At 41.1% G+C, this 21,622-nt stretch overlaps 2 protein-coding genes across 3 annotated transcripts; both read right to left on the reverse strand.

The window, feature by feature from the left end:
* Positions 1-3,623: 3,623 nt before the first annotated feature.
* timeless (timeless circadian clock) lies at positions 3,624-14,410 on the reverse strand. Of its 2 annotated transcripts, none has more exons than XM_086041787.1 (30): positions 14,245-14,410; positions 13,367-13,467; positions 13,108-13,261; positions 12,818-12,932; positions 12,521-12,583; positions 12,297-12,398; positions 11,761-11,916; positions 11,535-11,668; positions 11,320-11,407; positions 11,069-11,245; positions 10,366-10,583; positions 10,177-10,280; positions 9,577-9,746; positions 9,367-9,492; positions 8,817-8,968; positions 8,639-8,736; positions 8,127-8,253; positions 7,722-7,923; positions 7,389-7,528; positions 7,168-7,247; positions 6,946-7,069; positions 6,771-6,853; positions 6,514-6,668; positions 6,225-6,441; positions 5,545-5,613; positions 5,332-5,450; positions 4,943-5,174; positions 4,362-4,413; positions 4,198-4,253; positions 3,624-4,072 (listed from the first exon to the last, which is right to left on the reverse strand). In XM_086041787.1, the coding sequence occupies exons 2-30, from the start codon at positions 13,446-13,448 to the stop codon at positions 3,942-3,944; spliced, it is 3,726 nt and encodes a 1,241-aa protein (XP_085897913.1). In that variant the 5' UTR covers positions 13,449-13,467; positions 14,245-14,410; the 3' UTR covers positions 3,624-3,941. The 2 variants fall into 2 exon arrangements, with proteins under 2 accessions (XP_085897913.1, XP_085897912.1); XM_086041786.1 differs by having other exon boundaries at positions 13,367-13,493.
* Positions 14,411-15,555: 1,145 nt separating this feature from the next.
* Positions 15,556-20,688, reverse strand: prph (peripherin). Its single transcript, XM_086040790.1, has 9 exons — positions 20,084-20,688; positions 18,656-18,716; positions 17,805-17,900; positions 17,449-17,613; positions 17,242-17,367; positions 16,941-17,161; positions 16,807-16,859; positions 16,298-16,371; positions 15,556-16,197 (listed from the first exon to the last, which is right to left on the reverse strand). The coding sequence occupies exons 1-9, from the start codon at positions 20,626-20,628 to the stop codon at positions 16,126-16,128; spliced, it is 1,413 nt and encodes a 470-aa protein (XP_085896916.1). The 5' UTR covers positions 20,629-20,688; the 3' UTR covers positions 15,556-16,125.
* Between the last annotated feature and the right edge of the window lie 934 nt (positions 20,689-21,622).

Raw genomic sequence — 21,622 nt, forward strand, 5'->3', positions numbered from 1 at the left:
GGCCAGAGTGGCCCCCCCAAATGAAAATTATGTGTATTGTATCGCCGTCATGTTTCTTGTTAGAATACTTAAATAACAAATTGTCATGATAATACCGGTAATACGAATGGTCCTTTTCCTTTATGGCCCGAACGACATGACATTTGTGATTTCCAAAAACAATATGAAATGTGGACTCGTCAGACCACAGCACATTTTTCCACTTTGTGTCAGTCCATCTCAGATGGGCATCTGCCCAGAAAAACATGCTCCAAACAGGTGTTTTTTATTTATTAATTTTTTTAGCATTCTTCAGCTTCGCAGTCTTCTGTTGCCCCTGGTCCACCTTTTTTAGAATGTGTTGCAGACATCAAATACAAAACGAGTGAATATTTGCGAGAAACCAAAAACGTTCATCAGTTTGAACACTAATCTTCCTTTTGTAGTGCACATGTGTGAAGCTTAAGGCCCGGGGGGCCAGATCTGGCCCGCCACATCATTTTATGTGGCCCCCGAAAGCGAATCATGATCTTTGCTAAAATCTGTACCAAAATTCCAAATTATCACCTGTGAAGAATAATAACTGAGATTTTGCAATAAATGTTTTGTTACTACCCTTTTCACAGTAACTTGAACAACTATTACGCAAACTATCCTTCACTCTTGATTTCAAAACTAACAATACAATGAGACGATTAAACATTGATTTGGTTTAGAAAAATCTCCATAAAGTACAGTAACAACATATTTGTACTTTGTTATTCCACCAGTGGAGCCAATATACATTACACAAACACAAAAACTGTTAAAAAACACTGCACTTATATCTTTTTGATTTCTAAGCCTGACACTTTGACCTTTGATAATGTCACACAGCAAGCATCTTTGACATTTCACTAAGTTCCACCTCCACGTGTGATTATTTTGACTTTTTTCCCTTTATCGTTTATAAAGGGAATCATTTGTAAGTTACACTTCCATGTGCTATTATTTGAACTTTTTTCTCCTTATCGTTTATAAAGTGAATCGTTTGTAGATAGATGCATGAATAATTTTGCTTCAGATTCATATCTACTTAACCATTAATTTTACAGACATTAATTCCTGTTCTCATTGTACAGTTTATGTTTTATAGTTCATACAAAGCCACAGCTCCCAAGTTGTACAGTATGGGCACAACATATACCCGTTAAACATGCACCATACCATATTTAGATGAGCTCCATCGACAGATCACAGACGTTACAGGTTGTGTGATGCGTTATGGCTCAGAGGTGCCCAGGCTTGCTTTTCCCTGACAGCCAATGCCAGTCTTTCCCTGAAAGAATATTACTCACCCAATATTAATTTTAATGTAAGGTGGAATGTGATAGAGTAAGCAATTCAAGCGGTTACTTGCGCACATATGCTTTCACAACACATCCATCCATCCATTATCGATACCGCTTATCCTCACAAGGGTCACGGGGCGTGCTGGAGCCTATTCCAGCTGTCTTCGGGCAGTAGGCGGGGGACACCTTGAATTGGTTGCCAGCCAATCGCAGGGCACACAGAGACAAACATCCGCACTCACAATCACACCTAGGGGCAATTTAGAGAGTCCAATCAACTTACCATGCATGTTTTTGGAATGTGGGAGGAAACCGGAGTACCCGGAGAAAACCCACGCAGGCACGGGGAAAACATGCAAACTCCACACAGGGAGGCCGGAGCCGGGCTCGAACCCACGACCTCAGAAATATGAGGCGGACGTGCTAACCAGTCGACCACCGTGCCGCCCCCTTTCACAACACAATATTTTCTAAAAACAATTCAACCCTGTCTTGCCAACATGCAAAATATCTGGTATGTTACAATGTAATGGATAGAAGAAGATGATCATCCTACTCATGTGTTTTTGCAATATGTAATTCCTCTCTCTATTGATTTATGACATTAGTAACAGATCGGAATACAAACCGGTTTCAACCATTAACTTATTCACTGCCAGTGACGTATTTTTTTTGTCTTTTCACAGTCCAGCCATCCAATCCCAGGAATTCATTTATATATTTTTTCAAAGGTTAGGGTGAAAGAGTCTGAAAATGTCTGACAGTGAATGAGTTAAGCTATGCTCTATGGTAAAACGTGACAGTTTGTGGCCATATGTGAATGAGTCTAAGGTCCCAAACAAACTTGAAAATACTGTTGTCATAAAACTATTGTGCAAATTCAAATACTTAAGACAATTGTCAGTTTTCAAAGGAAAGGCTAGTCTTTGTTTTGAGAGATACAAATCTGGCATCTATTCCCACAAACATTGTGCAAAATTTAATGACCGTGTGTGTGTGGCTGCACCTAAGATGTATGCAATAAAGCAGCCAAGGTTATACTCTTATGTTCTGGTCACAAAAATGAGTCATCCTGATTGTATAACACAACACACAACATTATTTCACAGGCACATATGTGTGTCTTTGATCCAGTCAATTAAATTGTACCTCAAAGCATACACAAAACCAAAACCACCCGCCATTGTATGTACACACACACTCAAGGCTTTCTGTGGAGCATCAGGTTGGATTGAGGCTTTTGCGAGGTGGGGGCAGAGCAGATGCTGTGACAGGAAGTTGCTAACATAGTCCAGATGTGAGGACAAGAGACCACCTCCCACACAGCTGGAATATAAGGGTGACTATAGGTAGCAACTGCTGTCACACACGAGATCCTCGTTTTGAAGAAAGCTCATACTGAACAAGCCAGTGTAAATCAAATGCTGAGTGCTGTCCTTATATTATTTGCGATTGTTTTCATTTATTATATCCCCTAACGCAGGGGTGGGGAACCTACAGCCCATGGGCCTTAAGTTATACAACCATTGAGAACATTTGGCCCGGTCTGCCAAACAAGAAACAAGTACCTTGGTGAAAATAAAAGCACCAAAACATCTAACCCACAATCATTACAACATATTATTTCAGATATAGTAAGCCCCTCGGAGGACTTCATAAAACTGAAAAGACCCCCTAAAAAGGCTCTCCACCCAATCCCTAATGAATTGAAATGCAATTCCTGTTTGTAGGGTCTATGAGCCTGATTGCTGTCCTTGCTGCTCTCTAGTACCACCTACAGGTATTATGATGTAAGCGACCTGGCCATAATCTATCAAGTCACTATTAACCAAAATGACATCACAGCTCACAGTTTAAGAAAATGAAATGCAATACAAAGTTCTATATTAAAGCCTTCATAAGTATAATGTTCAGTTTTGAGGTAATGGTTTAACTGTTTATTATTGTGGTTAGCGTTAGCAACGGTTCAGCGCATCATACCAAGAAGTAACGTTTAGATGACCTAAAAATAATTTAAATACAGCTTTGATTATATGTTATATTTTACGATGATATAACTCTGAAAATTGAATTTATATCTGTAATGGGAGAATAATTTACAAATCACTTGGATATCATTATACTGTACTGTGATGTGAGGTTAAAACTGTTGTGGTTGGTTTGTGTGCTTTTAAACAAAAAAAATGTACGTGACGTAACCTTTACAGATCTAAAGGTAATAATTAAAAAATGTACATGTGTGACATCTACTGCTCAATTATGGTACTGCTATACAATGACGAGACCAAGAGTTTTTTAATTTGTTTTTTTTTTTTTATTTCTGACCACAGAACTTGATAAGAAAACACAAATTATTAAACCTGGTTTGTGTCAAGACCTTTCTTATAGCATTTGTTAGAAGAGCAGGTATCACGTTTAATTACAGGATATAAACAGATACTTGCGTATTTATTATGGATGGCCAAAGAGAAAGCACCAAACAATATTTTTCTAAACATCATGACAAGTAATAGGGGTGACCATTTGAATAGAAAATGTTTTGGAAAATGCTCATTCCACCTGACACCCAACAGAACGAACTGTTGCTTTGGGTTGTTTTCTCTGTATTGACTGCATTGCAAGAACGGTCAATTAATCCTCATCTTCATCTTCGTCAATTAATACCATCTTCCGCCGACGCTTCACTGGTGCAGAAATATCTTCCTCGTCTGAATCTGCGTCATCATTTGTATCCACATCCATTAAAGTGGTGGACCAGTCATCTGCAAAGACAGTCTGGCTCAATCTTATTTTGACATTGTAATTCTAAGCCCTAAAAATGCATTATAACCTACGCAGATGTATGTTTCATTCCAGACAAAACTATAAATGAAATAGAATACAATACCCTGCTCCTTGTCACTGTCCAACACTCTGCTTCTTTTAGTTGTCTTCTCTTTGGTCCTAATATGCACAAATAAGCTTAGGACTTCCACATTTACAAGGGAAATGGGTACTTTTGAGCAGGGTTTAGTTTACCAAATTGACAAACACAAGTTTTTGTAACCTCACCACTCAAATGAACCATTTGCATCTTCAGTAGAGGCTAGATCCATATCAGGAGCTGAAATAAGAATAAGAATGCCTTTATTGATCCCACAGTGGGGAAATTTTCATTGTTACAGTAGCAAAGATATAGGTCACACAGGGGCGGCGGCATAATGTGGCCATTAATGTATAACATTGACGGCAAACATTTAGAATCAAACCTATGTAGATATACGCAGTAACATGTGTATATACACATGTGTATACACACCAACCTACATCTACATAAAAAATATGAGGAACACTCATTTCGGCCTGTACATAGTACAGAGGAAAAAAATACTCTAAGTGACAGTGCTGCAGTGCTGTAGTGAAATGTAAGGAAATAAACGAGGGCAAAGATGTAACTGCCATGATTTTCCATCCTATTCACTTTATCTAAAACTATGTGAAATGCAACAATATTGACTCCCACAAACACACAGTATTTATGGCCACTGACAAAGCAAAAGGCAGATATTGCCTAAAACCCAAGTAAAACATGTATTTGACTGCATGAGAGACCTTCGTAATTAAAAGACAGAGGATGAAGTGTGCACACATACCTTCATCTTTGCTGGAATGTTGCTTTCTATTACGTGCAACCAACAGGGCTCTCAAAGCATCTGCTCGTTGTGAATCAGAGACCTTTTTCTCCTCCGGAGGTTCTTCAGGCGGGCCGCCGTCTTCCACACGGCCCTCCTCACTTTGAGATTCATCCGGATTTTGACTGAGAGACGCAGCTGCACTACGGAGCTGAAATGGGCTGATCTTTTCTGGGATTCTCCAAAACGTCTCCTAATGAGTACGCATTATAGAAAAAGTCACGTGGGCTTTACTGAAGCGGCAAGGTGTTCATCATTTCAAAAGGAAACGGAAACAGCATATTGATCACCATAAACAGCAGATGAAATTGCTGAAACCTGCCAGGGTAATACTGAGCAATGTAGCTCACCTGTTCATTTGCAGGCGCCCGCATTCCCAGTTTGCGCAGCAGCCTGTGGAAGGTCTTGCCCTCCATGGCATCTTCACATGCCTCGGTAAGAGGGACAAGAGGCGCAGCCTGGGAAAAACCTGGCCAAAGGAGCGCATCACACCAAGTCTTAACTGGACTTCCTTGAACACTTTTTCAAACAACTGCAACACACCCCTTGCCGACCCTTCTTACCATCTTCTTCTCGGCCCCTAGCTGCTCGGTTCAGACAACGTTGTAACCACCCAAGGGCTTCAGACATGCCTGAATGACAAAAACTCAAGATGATCCTTGCAATAGTGAATTAATAACACTCAACAATATCAAGAGCCAATATAGAATTCCAGCAGGATTGAGCAACTTTTCAGGTCATACTGTGGAAGGACAGTGGGCAATTATTGTACTACTCACAAAGAGGTGCATGGTTATTCGCAAACAACACAAATTACCACCATGCACAACGAGCTATTGTGGTGGGCCCAAAACGAGGACAGGTTTGCAAGTTCCCGACCCACAGCGGTGCGCTGGTGTTCTAACGTGTATGTTCTACGTAAATTCAGTTTATGAGCTGTTATTGTCAGTCAATATAGATTATTGCAGAGCATTCCCTCTTCCTGCGATTTTATTTAAAAAAATAGATATAGTACAGTACTATACTGAAAAAATACCTACGACAACATCTGTGAAGAGTCGACTGACTTAAACGCATCTGAAGTTGTGCAACCCTTACCCGGCAAGAATCAGAACTGAGTATTTATATCTCAGTAAAAGCAGAGTTTCTGATACAGCTCTTGTATTAGATTGCGCAAGTGAGTAAATGTCATGATACTCAATACAGAACTCAATTAAAAAAAAAAAAAAACGTTTTCAGTCACCTTCTTTATACAGCCCCGTGACCATGGCACCAACGTCAGCTCGCCTCTCCCCTTCAGACACAAAGCTTTGGCCCCTCCTGCTGCCACCATTCTGTGTTTCTTCCATTTCCTGCTCCTCTTCTTCCTCACTCTCTTCTGACTCATCCTCATCTCCTTCTCTGTTCAGACGCTCATCTGGGAAATCTTGTGCGAGTTCAGCTAGGAAATCCTCTTCACTCTGTGGTTACAATTAATTTTCTCAGTCTTCCTTGCTATGGTCAGTCATCTCAGAACAGTTGTTAGAAGCTACCATTTGCGTGCCAGAGCTTTTTGGACGAGCACTTCGACTCCTCTTCTTGTAAAGTTCTCGTCTCTCCGACACCAGGCCCAAACTGAGCAGCTTGTCCACCACGCGTGCACGAGAGCGCTTGGCTGTGAGCTTCTTAAGGATGTTGCCAAGCACGTCTGGGGGGAAAATAAAAATACTTTTTTTTTTTTTTTTTTTTTTTAAATCTAACTGAAACTGAGTCTTCTTAATCTCAGTCAATAAGGCACCCAGTGAATTACCATCGGAGTCTTTATATTCATCATAGAGCATTTGAAGTTCTTCTTCCTGGTCCTCAGTCCAAAGAACAATGCTGGTACCTTTCCTTTATTGAAGAAAATCATCTTCAGTTGATTAGTTATCAATTTCAGATGATTACACTAGAACAAAATGAGTCAGCCTATCTAGTCTACGTACTTGGGTTTCTTCAGCTGTTTAGCGCTGTCCACCAGCCCTATGCGCACCAGCTGGGTCACAACCTGCCTCCGTGTGCGCGTACTGTTGCTTAGCAATGGCAGCAAAGTCTCCACAATGTCTGGCACTGGTCCCCAATTAGCAACCGTAAGATTTATTAGTTCCCCAGTTACGGCAACATGTAAAATAAATTACAAACAGGAGTGTTAACAGTAAACAACAAACCTTCAGAGTGCCGGTGCTCTTCATAAAGATGACGTAATTCCTGCTCCTCCTCTTCTGTCCAAGCTGGCATATTTTCCGCTCTGATAAAAATGCAAGAGAATTACCTACATGGTTAGAAATGTTTCAAGCAACTTATCTGTGTGTGCGTATTTCTCACAATTTGAAACGAATGCATCTTATTCAGCTTTGCGCTGATACAGTATACAAACAAAGAGACCAACCCATCGTTGCCGTAGCCTTCAGTCATCTCACGCGCTGCGCCAACGTTTTTCCAAAACAACAGTTCAACGAAGGCCTTGTTGTTGGTGGCTGCCAGCGAAAAGAAACGGTTCAGCACATACTTGGCAAAAGTGACCAGCTCCTGTGGAGGACAGAAAGGAGGTCAAGTCAACGGAAAATTACCAACCTCAACAAAGCCATTACACGTTGACGCAGGACAAGGAATTTTATTAGGTCTCATTTGATATTGACCCACGGAAGATGGTGGATATTCTTGCCATTTACAACAAAGGCAGGGGTCTATGCTCTACTGCCCTCTTGTGTTTTTAGCCAACCTTGTAAGCAGAGGCAGCTGCGTCACTCAGGATTTTGTTGAGGAGATGGAAGACTGACAGCTGGTACAGCAACGCGTCCATTTTGAGGTCAAACGCCACACGGTGAAGCATTCGAGCAATGCAGTGGTTTGTGTGAGGTGTGTTTTTTGAGTAGGATTGGAGTAAGAGAATGTAGGGGCGCACAATGTTGGGGTTGGCAAACCTGTGCAGGGTGAAAAATCAACAGAGGTGTCAGAGTAGAGAGTGGTTTGAGAGGCAAAAGATCAGCTTAGGCGCCAAAAGGTAAACAGTTCAAATGCAACACTGAACTAACAGACATACACACTGGACTGGAAAGGTGCTAGTTTCTCTGTTGAAGGACTCATAAAGAAATGTTATAATTCTTGCATAAAGTTATTGTCTCACTTCTTGATAAAGTCCAGAAATTTGAAGTCTGTTTCGGAAACCTGGACTGCCTCCATCTCTTCATCCTCTTCTAGATCTGCGTCATCCTCACCGTCCTCTCCCACTTGAGTCTCAGGAGGAGCCAACCCTGAAATGTATTTATTTATTTGGATATACCCCTTGAGATGAGCCATCTCATTTTAGAGGGGGTCCAACATATAAAATCAAACATAACAACTCAACACATAGAACACATCTCTGCCCAGTTACCCACGCCTAGCCCACCAATCGCATACAAACATAAAACTCCGTACTATATATCTATCCGAACAAAACTGAGCTGTGTGCTAACATAAATATAAATAAGTAAACAAATCATACATGCACAGACTGTAACAACCAAACAGAATAGATCGTTAATACCTAAATGCATATTACACAGTACACTACATACCATTCAGAACAAACAGTAAATAAGACAATATGATCGAATCAGGATACTCAGATGTCGTGTAAGTACACTGTGTGCATACTTGGCAGCTCTGCATGCAAGATCTGCTTGAGCAGTTCCAGTTCTTCATCAGGTTCCACATCAGTCGAGCCAAACACCTCCCCCTCGGGCCATACTTCCCTGAATGCAATCATTTTGTTGACTTTTCTTAAGTTTCTGATTGGTGCGCGAAGATAACTGTGCGGAGTATCATTACTGACCTGGCAGCTCTCAGGAGCGCTAAAGCCTCTGGTCCTAATTGAGCCTGCAAAGCATCCTGCACCCGCACCATAGCCTCGGTCCGCTGCTCCTCGAGAGGAGTTTCTGATGTGGCGTCGAAAGGCACGATGCGCTCAGTTAAAGACTCTGACAGCTGCAGATAAGGGCAGACAATGAATATATGATGATTAGTAATGGGGACTGGGACTATTCTTACTATTGGTTAAGAGGCCGTCACTGTGAACAGGTTCTGGAAAAAGATACTGAATTATAAATTCTTTCAAAATAATATATTTTCTTCAAGACTAACCTTCAGTCAGGACACTTTGTCACTGTATTTTCTTACGTATTTATATTGATTCACTTCTTTATAGATACAGCGGGGAGGCTAAAGCTCACTCGTAAGGGACCCGAAACATCCCTAAGTTGGGGCACTCGTAACTCGAAATACTATGGCATTTTTGTCCTCCTTTGGTGGTGTCCCAATACTTTTAAAATGAATAAAACAAGCCTTATAATTGTTTCTTTTCCACTACTGATGATGACACTGACCTGAAAATTATGAGCCTTCAGTTGTTCTTCCACAATTTTCCAGGTATCTGCCAGAGCTTCTGGGGTCCTTTCTACAACAGGCTGTTTTTTGTCCCTTTTGGACTTTTTCCGCTTCACTCGTTTTTTCTGTAAAATGACCACATCAAGAGTTGAACTTTACAAGCCGGTATTCAAGGAAAAACATGAGAGAAATACATATACAAATTGTACCTGCACAACCAAGTTCCTGCGACCTTTGCAGAAGCGCTCCAGCATACGTAGGAAGAGATGTGTAGACTCCACCAGGTCTTTAAGGTAAGATTGCGGCTGTCTGGTCCCATCATACTTTCTCAGCAGAGTCAGGAATATCTCCCTATATTCCATTAGGTAGAATATGTTACCTACAAGGTAAGGAAGAAAAAACAATGATAATTATGAAATAAAAATAAAAAAATAAAAAACTTTTTTTTTCTGCATAGTGCAACTATATACTCGAGTGTTTGTCACCTTAAAAACTATATACAATAGCACACTAAATGGAGACATTATATCCTGCATTTGCACACCAAGTTCAAAGTGATAGCCAATACAAGTGCTGAATCAATTCTTTCTTTACACTGAAAATACTCTTTTGATTGACTGTCACAGATTTGTTTAATAGTGTCTTTGCTGTGGTGTAGAATAGCTCAGCATCAATTTGTGAGGTATTTCCTATATTACTGAGGTTATCTTATCTATACATTATACTATCTTGATTCTTCAGTATTATTATCTTTCTAGGTGCAGGATGTTTGCGACAACGTCTGTACTGGATGACATTAGCAGAAATACTTTTGATAACATTGGCGCTGTGGCGGATGCTTTCATCCTGTGATCGGTCCATCTCGTTCACAGTCATCAGCAGCTCCTGATATGCCTTCAGTGCTAGGTGCATCCTAGCAAGAACAAACAGGAGTACAATGTAAACAGACATCATTTCAGCAGTTTAGTTACAACCCTGCTACCAAACATTCCTCTTACCTACGGGACCAGGATGTGGCTTCTTTGCGGTCATTCAAAAGCATCTCGTAGTAATTGGTGATGTTGCGCTCGATAAAGTGGAAAGCGCGGGTGGACATTGTCTCGGAAACTAAATCAGCGCGGAAATTGTTGCCGCGATTGAAGGCCATGAAGAAGCTGAGCGCCCACAGATAGTAGGTCTCGTCGTGTTCCTGAGACTGTTCCCGAATCAGGCTTTCCTGGAGAGTAGAATGTCAAGACTCATACAGTTGGAATAGCTAATATTGTACTGTACGGCAACAACGTAGAATATAAATATTGAACCACGCAAAACAAATGTATCATTTGGTAAATGTTGTTCTCCTTTCCATTTTTATACAATCCATGAAGATTGGATCTACTGTCTAATACAATACTTTTTTTTTTTTTTTAAGTTTCTGCTTTTAAAACGTTAACAACTCTCACATTTCACTGACACTTTATTTAAAACATATACATACTGTGACTGTATCTTGTATTGATGTGATTACTGTATACTAAGTGAAGGTGAGCCGTTTAAAATATTTTATATTATCAACATGAATGGGTAAAGAATATGAGGTGTGCGTATTATCAATGAATCATGAAGAACTGCCAATTATTTTCAATGAAATACTTTGGGGAATACAATAGGGTTAATTGTCAACTGTGATGGTAACAAATATTTGCTGGTGTAGCTGCTGACCTTGACAATGTACATGAGGCGATTGTAGCAGTTCTCTAAGAAGTCCACACAAAACTCTCGCAGGAAGAGTCGAACGTTTAAAGCCGATCGCCTTTGGTCCATACTTTCCCGGGCCAGTTGATTCCGCCTTGGAACGCGTCTGACAGCTTTACCCATGTCGTGAGTGTAGTTTTTGAACTATGAATTAAAGGCAAGAAACGGGTCTGTGACTTTTGCAAACATTGCTTCGTACATTGCTTTACGGTACTCACATTGTGAACATTTCTGTGATAAATCATATCATTGTCTCCGATTGCTTTGAGTCCTTTCACAACAAAAGATCCTCCAAAGCGTGAATGTCTGGCAGGAAAAAAAAAAAAAAAAAAAAAAAGAAGCACTTTCAGATGGAATTTGCATCCAGCAGTTAATCATCTGAAACTGATTAAGACGCGACTAGACTAAAATAGTGCACAGTACTGTACTATACCTGGTTCCTCTTTGCAGTGTGCGAGAACGTTTCTCTGCTTGCTCCTTCTGCCTCAGCCCCTCCAGCTCCGAAGTGTCTCTCTGTTTCTCCTCGGCCGAGCGAGCGTGCCCCGCACTGACCAGGGTGTCTGGTGTCTGCGACACACCACAACAAAGCTCAAACACTGAACAGCTATCTGGGTGTACTGTACATTGATGAGTCAGAAAAAAAAAATGTTTGGCTTTACCTGATCTCTGAACATGAGGGAGATTATTTCCAACACATGCATACTCCACTGCTGCTCACTCTGGGCCGACGCCAAGAACTTGACCAGGTCATCGAAACCGCTCATGTGAATGGCCCAGAGCAGCCTGTCGTGGACGCTGGCATCGTCATCTACTTTCTGCATCAGGAGAATATAAAGGAGAGACAAAAACACAGAGGGTTGAATTGTGGTAATGCTTTGTGATATGTTATATTATTTTTTCCAAATATTTTTAAAAGGGTGTAGAACATCAATATCTTAAACTTCTGATTCCAATATAACGCTATGTCTAGTGGATGTAACCTCCAAAACTAATTTAATCAACAGCACCTTTGGCCAGGTAGTACACTACATTTTGCTTCTAGACACCGCTAATTAACTATTTCAATGTGTCAATCAATTGATAGAATTCTCAATCAACTCATCAATTAATATGCCTGTCACTCATACAAACTTTGAAATTAAGGTATTCTACAAGTCCAGTTCATCTAATTAATCAAACTACAAAGCATGTTAACCTTCTCTTCCAAAGGGTCTGCAGGTACATGAAGCACATTCCTGACCAGCAGCAGAATTCGCTCAATCAGAAGGTTGTCTTCTTCCTGCCTCTGCTCCCATTCCTGAAAGGGAAGCACGTGATCAGGAGGAGAGCAAAAGAAAAGAAAATGCTTATATGAATACAAGCTGGCATGTTATTAAAAAAGCAAAAAACAAACATGCTGTTCACTAGTCCATCACTTACCATTTGTAACAGGTTGTACAGAGTCTCACTTAAAACACCAAACACCTTCTCAGTCGCAAATGCCTAAAATTAAAATAAAGAAACGAAACCTGTCATCTGGTAAATGTGACTTGAGCAGATCATTTGCCACTTTAATGCAATATATTTCAGGTTATTATACATTTCAAAAGGGGGCTTTGGCACTGCCTCGCCTGACACAAAGGGCTAATCCATATACAAAGTAGATTAATTACCAGCCTTGAAGGACACAGACACACACATGATAACATAACCTCACAATTTATATATAGGCAGTACCTCTTTGTAGGCTTGTAAATGAGAGGTCACTTGCAAAAAGTGATGTCTAAACACAGGGTCGTCAGGAACCTTCCCAAAGCAGAGCATAGCGGGTTGTGTTAGATTGACCATTAGCCTGCGAAAAAGCAAATGTGCATAGTGTCATATGGCCAACTCAAGTTGTAATGCTGCTCTACTACAGTTTTGATTCTCTATCACATAATCGATACATTTAATGAATTTACAGGCATAACCGGATGACTTGACTGTGTTTAAAACAGTGACGGTATTTTAAAAGAGGCAGTGTTTACCGTATGCAGGCATCAAACAACGCCTTATCATGCCCATGCTGAGTGATAATAGGCAGAAGGTCATGTTCTACGATGTGGCCTTCACCCAGCTGCTGGCGGACATCACGGGTGTCATCTTCATAGCGCAAGTACCTGATCAAGTCTTTCACACTCTCTGAGACAGAAAAAAACCCATGTTGTTGTTGTTTTTGTAATTAGTCATCAGTATACATTGTGATAAAGCCAAGCGAGAAGCTACGACAAAATCCAATCCACTCACCTAAACAATCACTTTCTTTGTGATAAATGTCTCCTTCTAGGTATCCAAGAGCACTGCATGTTGCCAGCAGTTCACAATTCATTCTAAATGAGTTCAAACACCTTCGGCAAGAAACAAATGTGAATATCTACAGAAAGGAGAATAATGGTCAAATAGTTATACGGACTGAATATACTGCCTTCAAATTAATTTAGCAGTATTCATTTCTTGCTGATTGAGGCCTGCAAAGCATTATCATCTGAAGTCAATATACACCTATAGTAGGTAATAGGTATGCGACAATGGACCCGGTTCCGCCATTGCTCGCAACTCGTGAACATTCTATTGTTTTAAGAGTAAAACAAGTAGTCATTTTTGCCAGCTTTGTGAAATATTTAAAATGACAAAACTTCCTTATTTGTTTCAGTAACAATGCTCTTGCTGATATATATAAAAACATTTGCTTTTTTTTTTGTCACATACCTACCAATTGATTGCCATCCCCTCAACTGTGTCATTGTCATTGACACACATCGGCCAAATCATTAAGTACACGTATAAGATCTAATAATAGCCGACGTAACACTGCATAACTGCCTTTGATAGTTTCGACGGACACTATCAAATTCTGACTGTATATTAGCGTAGTTGTTCTGTAGTTTGCGGAGGTGTTTGTTTCTATCAAATGAAAAGATTTTTTTATGTTTTGCCCCTGTCATACAGCTAAACGGCGCTAATATTATTTAACATCTCTCTGACAATCAAATGCGAGAGGCAGCGATGCTAATACAGCTCCTCTTTCGAATTTCATTTTGGATTTTTAGAGTTTTTAAAATATTGAGCTGTTGGACCTACTGTTGAGTGCACATCATATCGCTCAAGACAAGTTTTCTACTCACGTAGTAGGAGTCGTTCAATTCGTTCCCTAGCGGCGTCGAATGCCAAGCTTCACAAAGTGAGAATTATTATCTAGAAAAAAGTGTGGTTGTGTCAAACAAGTCAAAGGCAGGAAGAAACTCGCCATCAGCTCCGTAAGTCTGGCGCCAAGAAGCGAACAAAATCGGATGTAGAATGTCGTCATTGTGTGGCGTTCTTCTTGAGATGTTTAAAGTGAGTGGAAAGCACGTACTAGTTCCTTACCGCCATCTAGTGCTGGGATTCCATTTCAACAACAACAACAAAAATACTGTACACAGTACTGTACAGTATTGTAATGTACTTCGACAGTAAATATCACACTTTTTAAAATGTCAAAATATTGCAAGAAAATCTTAAACCATATAGTTTTTACTTATATTGCAGCATTCAATGTACTAGGGTATAGCGTGACATAAAAAAAACATGTTTTTCTAAACTAATTTCACATTCAATTATGCGCAGTTGTTCACAAAGTGGGGCATGGCTAAACTCCCATTCAGCCGATTCAAATACTGTAATTAATTAGTAGTTATTAAGTTACATTATTAACAAGCAGCGCAATGTAATACGTGTTAAATTATTCTGATGTTTGATGTTCAAATCTTGATTACGGCCTTCCTGTGTGGAGTTTGCATGTTTTCTCCGTGCTTGCTTGGATTTTCTCTGAGTATTGGAATGGAATATTAATTGAAGTCTGTAAATTGTTAATTGTGTATATGTGATCGTGAATGGATGTCAGGGACAAAGAATTTGTATATTAATGTTTTATCATCACCTTAAGGTGTGAATTCGACAATTTGAAATTTCTTGAGCTGGATAAAATCCTAAAAATTCTTCTAGTAAATTTAATTTAACAAGTGAATAATTTCAATGCTTTGTAATTGATAAGAACATGAACTAACCATGGAATACAGTTGACATTTTCAACCTCTTTAATGCTTAGATCTTAAGAGATTCACTCGTGTCACACTTCACCTCTCCGGCTTGGTTGATACTGACAGCAACACTATTGCAACTGGCGAGAGCGTCTGCCTCTTGCTGTTTTTGATTACATTCGGTGTCACTGTGTAAAAGACCGTTTTTTTTCTCCTCTTCTCCACTCCACTGAGATAACTCTGCTTCATTTTTGCACCACAAAGTGGACTTCGCTATTGCTACGCTCTTCCTGAATCAGTCTCCAGGCTCTAGCTAGCTCACCTGTGACTGTGAACATAATGACAATGAGCACATTTAGAAAATTGATTAACGGAGAAGTTTCAGTGACTTCACATTAAGCAATCAAGACAAAGACATTAGACTTGCTCAAGGTTAGTTTATTTGCAATTATGTGACCCTTCGTTGTGTCACAGCACACAGCCATTTAATGCTCATTACTATAACTGGTCATTTTTTTCACCCTCCCCCCATGTTTCACTTTTTTTTTTTTTTTAATTATAGTTGGTACAGGTAAACAGCAAAGCTCCGGGAATGTGAGTTTTTGTTTACTTAGGGCGGCCAAGCTATTATGCAAACTGATGCTATTCTTCTTTTCCACTGCTGCCGAACACATAGCGAGCTACAAACATGTTGCCATCAAAGGATTCCGTGGGATTGCACTGCAAATAAAGGCCTCATCTGGTATGTTGATCGGGTTACACTTCTGCTTTGTCACAACAGATGACACAGCTGTGTTTTGGAACAGCTGGGTGGCTTCCATAGCACCAAAGTGACACACCAGTCAAAATGTATTCATTTAAGTTGCACCTACATTTTGTTACACTTTGCTAGACAATGAAACACTAATGAGTTTTACTCTTTTTTTTCCATATGCTTTTTAGTTCTTGCCATGGCACAGGCCTTCACATGATCAAATCAGGTTCTTTTCAGTTGTCCTTGTCATCTTTATCACTGTGGCCTGAATCTCTCTCCGTCTCCCTCTTGGATTCCTTCACCACCTGATGGGAAAATTACATCAAGACTGTCAAAGTTCTGACAGGTTAGCCTACAGAAAATATGAGTCAGTGCATCTTTTTAATAGCTGATTATTATCCATACCTCTCCGTCTCTAGTCTCAACTGTCTTTATCACCACAGTCCTCTTGGTGCCACTCTCTGGTCTGGGTTCATAATCTGAATTGTAAAGACATCATTATAATATACAATTTACTGCGTTTACGATACAGCTAAGGCGTACAACTAATATGGTGTTTGAATTTGGCTTTGCGACGTGCGCAGATTATTTTGGCTTTTTCCAACAGCTGTCGAGCAACTTTTTCCAAGTAAAACGACATAAATCCATCTTTGTGACAGTGACTCTCAGTTTGGCTACAAAGTGAGCAGAGGGAAGCTGCCACAGGCAGTAAATAAACCTGAGTTAACTGAGTTAATCTTTTTAATGCATTATAAAATGTAAATTAATCCCCATAGTTAACGCTTTAACTTTGACAGCCCTAATTAAAACAAATAATCAAAAATACAACCCAGCATCAGCGTTACGCTGAATGTAGTTGTTGGTTGCTGTGGAGTGGTCAATTCAACCGGTCAACTGGTAAAACCAAAACTCACCACGTTCACCAAGGTGATTTGTCATTCCAATATTGAGGATAGGCATGGTGATCCTGAAGAAGAAATTGAGCCAAAGTTTTAAGGCACTCATTGAATGTTAAAATGTCAGTGAAACTAAGACAGCCCACGCTCACCTGCTCTCCTCACCCTCCAGAAGTTTACGATAAGTGGCAATTTCAATGTCCAGAGCCATCTTGACATTGAGAAGGTCCTGGTATTCCCGGAGGTGGCGAGCCATCTCGTCCTTCAATTGGCGGATCTCGTCCTCCAGTCTGCCTACGTTGTCTTGATAGTTAGCGATTTCATTGCCAAACTGATCCTCCATGTCACGCATCTGCCTCAGGAGCGCTTCATTCTGAAATCATGCAACGGAATCACATCAAGGTCATGTCAAATGAGGTCATGCAAAAGAGGAAGATCAAGTGCTGTCCTGACCGTGTTCTTCAGTGCATCAATCTCACAGTTCAGGGACTGGATCTGCCTCCTGGACTCTGTGGCCTCCTGTTTGGCCTGCTTCAGAGCATCACCGTTGCGCTTTGCAGATTCAGTCAAATCTGCAAACTACACACAAAACGATAACAATATCAAGATTCAAGTGCATCTTTGAGCGTGTGTTTTGTGTCTATGTGTGTTGTTGCCAACCTTGGACTTGTACCAGTCCTCAGATTCTTGCATGTTTTTCATTGCAATGTTCTCATACTGGGCCCTGATGTCCCTCAGAGCACCAGTGAGGTCTGGTCGGGTGCCGTGGTCCACCTCCATCCTGAGCTGCTGGGTCTGCACACTCACTTGAACGTCTTGGATTTCCTAAAATAACAAGCAAGATAAACAACTTATTGTTGAACAACGGAACGGAAATCAAATGTTCTAATGATAATAAAGTGACTTGTCTATATTGCTCCTTTGAAAGGACCTAACTCAGCTAAAATGCTTCTGGTTTTCAGACTAGAAGAGCTCAAAAAACGAAAATAAAAATGTAATGTATAGTCTACACCTACTTCATCATGCATCTTCTTGAGGAATTCAATTTCATCCATCAGGGACTCGATCTTCCTCTCCAGCTCCAGGCGGGATAATGTGGCGTCATCCACATCCTTGTTGTAAAATATAAAGAAATAGTATTTGGTTTTGTGGTTAGGAAAATTATTCATATATTATTATCTCTAAACCTCATTCTACATGTTTCTATATTGAACATACAAAGACTCAAGAGAAATGTATGTATAGAATTATCCACAAACAAAAATTCAGTGGGAAACCAAGACAAGGGTTAGACATTTTTTTTGTTTTTTTTCTACCTTATACTGTATAATTTGTTCTTCCCACAAAGGGGTGACACCAAATATTTAAGAAATAGAGATATAGAAGGTGTGTCAGTTCCAGGACTGATGTTAAAAAAATATTCATCTACAAAGAATCCTGCGGCATTTGCTGAGTTCATGGGAAGAGGCTAGAGTTGTGGCTGTAGCGGGTTCATCATGACAAGGCACTTGTTCACATTGCCCTGAGCATCCTACAGTTCCTGGCCAAGAAGAACATTGCACCTCTGGACCAACCTCTCTACAAACCAGACCCGGCTCCTTGTGATTTTTTTTCGGTCATCAAGGGGACACGTTTTGAAGACGTGGATGTCATCAAGATCCCCGTGAGGTACAGTGGGTCCCAGAAGAAAGTTTCAGTAGTGCTAGAAGGTGTGGCAGAAAGGCTGAAAAAATGTATTTAACTCCAGGGGGCTTACCTGAAGGAGAACAACTTGTAATTTTTGTAGTTTGTATTTGAAACCTATCTTTAGTGACACCAGTCCTGGAACGCACCTTGTATTTTTTGACATAATGATCTGTGTGTTTACCTTGCGGAAGGCTGCAAGGTTATTCTCAGCATCTGACCTCTTCTGGGCTTCGTCATCCAGCCTAGAAAACACACACACACACACACGCACGCACAGGCACATTCTTAAGACACACTACTAATCTTTTTACACAAAGGGTAATAGATGGGGGGGGAAAAGGCACTCTGGATCAATTTGTTGATTCACTGTCCCGTAAAAGGTTTTTGGAAGTGCGCCTCGTGGGAACACCAGCTGCTCCTTTTCCACTAATGCAGTTCAATAAGGTCACCATGTCTCTTTATAAGGTTAACCTTGCTCCCCATTTTTATTTCCCAGAAGAAATCTACAAAATGCCCTGCATGTGAGCAAATTGGGATGAAAATCATAACTGTATTGCTTTTATGACAGACTGGCTTCTAATGCAAAGTTGCAGTTGACAGTTATAAACATGAATATGGTGATGAGACAATTCTTGGTACGTGCGTAAGAGACAAAAAAAGTTGACTCATTCCCTGCTTCAACCCGAATTTTCTTTCCATTTACTTGATGAACGCCGCTTCATTCCGTCTTGTGTGGTTAAAATCATGCAGAGGCTGGACATTAAGTAGATTAGTGGGAAAGCGTTACATGGCTTCCTCATCTTTAATTCATGTTGGGTTATAGGGGGCCTTTTCTCCTAATGGGGTCTATGGCACCATTTAATCAGTGCAAAGGGACAGTGAAAACTCACCTAATGGAGCCACTGAGTCACATTGATTTTTTTTTTTTTCCTGCTGCATCCATTTCCTCCCTGCTCCTTTACTGACCCCACCCTTTGTCTGGTCACTCTCCTCTAATCCATGCATGCACAATGCATGCATTTGAAAATTCCCAGTGAATATAGCAAGCACACAACTGAATTGACACACTTGACTGACGGAGTTAAATGCCTTGCTTAAGGGCACCAACGCTGTCAGTGCAGGGGCGTGGATGTTGTTGTTCGAGAAAGTGAAACGTGGGGTCCCGGAGTGTTTCAATGCACAACATATTTCAAGTCAGGAAATACTTTAGCGCCAACCACACCTTGTTGCTTTTGCGCTGCAAGAGGCTGATGCACAGTCGTGACCTGTAGCAGCACAGTCCCGTCTGTTGATGGGCCACGCCCTGCGGCACTATCTATCTATCTATCTATCTATCTATCTATCTATCTATCTATCTATCTATCTATCTATCTATCTATCTATCCTCTGTGCATGTCTATTTATCTCTATATACCTGTATATCGTCTCTGTCCTGTGAAAACCACATTTTTTTTCAATTTACTTATTTTTACGTGAATGGCGTTTCCGCAGACATCTCATTAATGTGAAAATTCAAAATGTTTCCAAAATCGAACTAAAGTGTTTTTCACAGGACAGCGACGATATGCTCTATGTATCATTCTGTGTGTACATCTAAGTTGGTACCAACCTCTGCTTTAGCAGGCCCAGGTCCTCAGCCAGGTTGTCCCTCTCCAGTTGGTATTGGTCCCGCTCCTTGCCGATGGCGTCCATCTGACGTCGCAGCTCCCTCAGCTCGTCCTGGAAGATCTCGGTGGCGCGGTTGGGCTGGCCGTGCTGCTGCTGGCCTTTGTACTGGGTCAGCTCCTGCTGCAGTGCACCATTCTGCTGCTCCAGGTAGCGCACCTTCTCGATGAAGCTGGCGAAGCGGTCGTTGAGCTCCTGAAGCTCGGCCTTCTCGTTGCTGCGGGTGGTGAGGAACTCCTGGTTGATGGCCTCGGCCATGGTAAAATCCACCTTGTCATAAGTGAGGCGTTGGGGCTGGACGCTGGGTCGGGAACGCTGTTGGTGGTAGGTGGTGGAGCGGGAGGACACCATGGGTGAGACGGAGCGCATGTAGCGACCCCCGGAGACGGGCGGACGAGAGGACACGCTGGAGTAAGAGGACATGGACATATGCGGGCTCCCGAAGGTGCGCCTGTAGGAAGTGGAGGAATGCATGGAGGAATGGCTCATGGTTGGTGTCTTGGGCTGATCTCTTAAGAGAAAGAAGAGTGGCGAGGCTTGGAGACTGTCCTCGAGCCGGCGTTCGAGGTTTATATACTCGCACGCTAGCTTGCGCTTCCTCACCCCCGCCCTTCTTTTCGCCATCACTCTTCGGCATGTCGGCTCAGGCCACTCCCTTCCGCACAGAGAGGGAGCCTGCCTCTCTGTCCTTCCAGCACCACGTTCTGTCTGGACAGCTCCACCCTTTTAACAAGAGGACATCACATTCCTGCTTCAATGTCTAATGATGTCTCCTCATGACCATGCCTTCCAGTCTCATGAGTTATGTCCTATTTAGCGGGTGGGCACTGTCCATTTTAATTCTTTCATCCATATTCCACACATGATTTCAGCCTGTCTCCCATTTGTAATATCTTTTACATTTTTATCAGCGTGTTCTCATGCTGATCTCTTAATGGGATGGTTTGAATTCAGTCCTGTTTCTTTCATTTTTTTTTACGTCCACTTATCTCCCTCGCTCTCGTTCTTTTTCTACTGCCTCTCCTCTTACAGTAATTCGATACTTAATTGACGTCCTGGGCGTCTGTGGCACTGCCATGACTGTGCAGTTATTCAATAGCTTTTATGCTTTACATCCAGTAATCCACACTAGTCAAATATATCAGTGCAGGAACGAGACTCACTTAGGAATATAATATCACTGATTGGAGTTTAATGCATTTTGTTTACAACAAATAAAGTCGGATTTGCACCACGTGATTTGTTGTTCTTATCGCAAATGACGGTAAACAGATGTACTTTATACTTTATACGCAACACGTGACTAAGCGATGAGAAGTTGACATGTATTGCAATGCAGCTTTTTAATGTTAAAACAAAAATGCACTATTGTATTTATGCCAGATATTATTGATCCTTTGGCTTTCTGCTTGGGTTAATGGGTTCAGCTGAATTGTGACTTTACCGTCCTCTGAAGTGATGTACGTGTGTGTGTGTGTGTGAG

This window comes from Filicampus tigris, chromosome 9 (assembly GCF_054856515.1).
Source record: "Filicampus tigris isolate MCC_2025a chromosome 9, RoL_Ftig_1.0, whole genome shotgun sequence".
Classification (NCBI taxonomy): Eukaryota; Metazoa; Chordata; class Actinopteri; order Syngnathiformes; family Syngnathidae; genus Filicampus; species Filicampus tigris.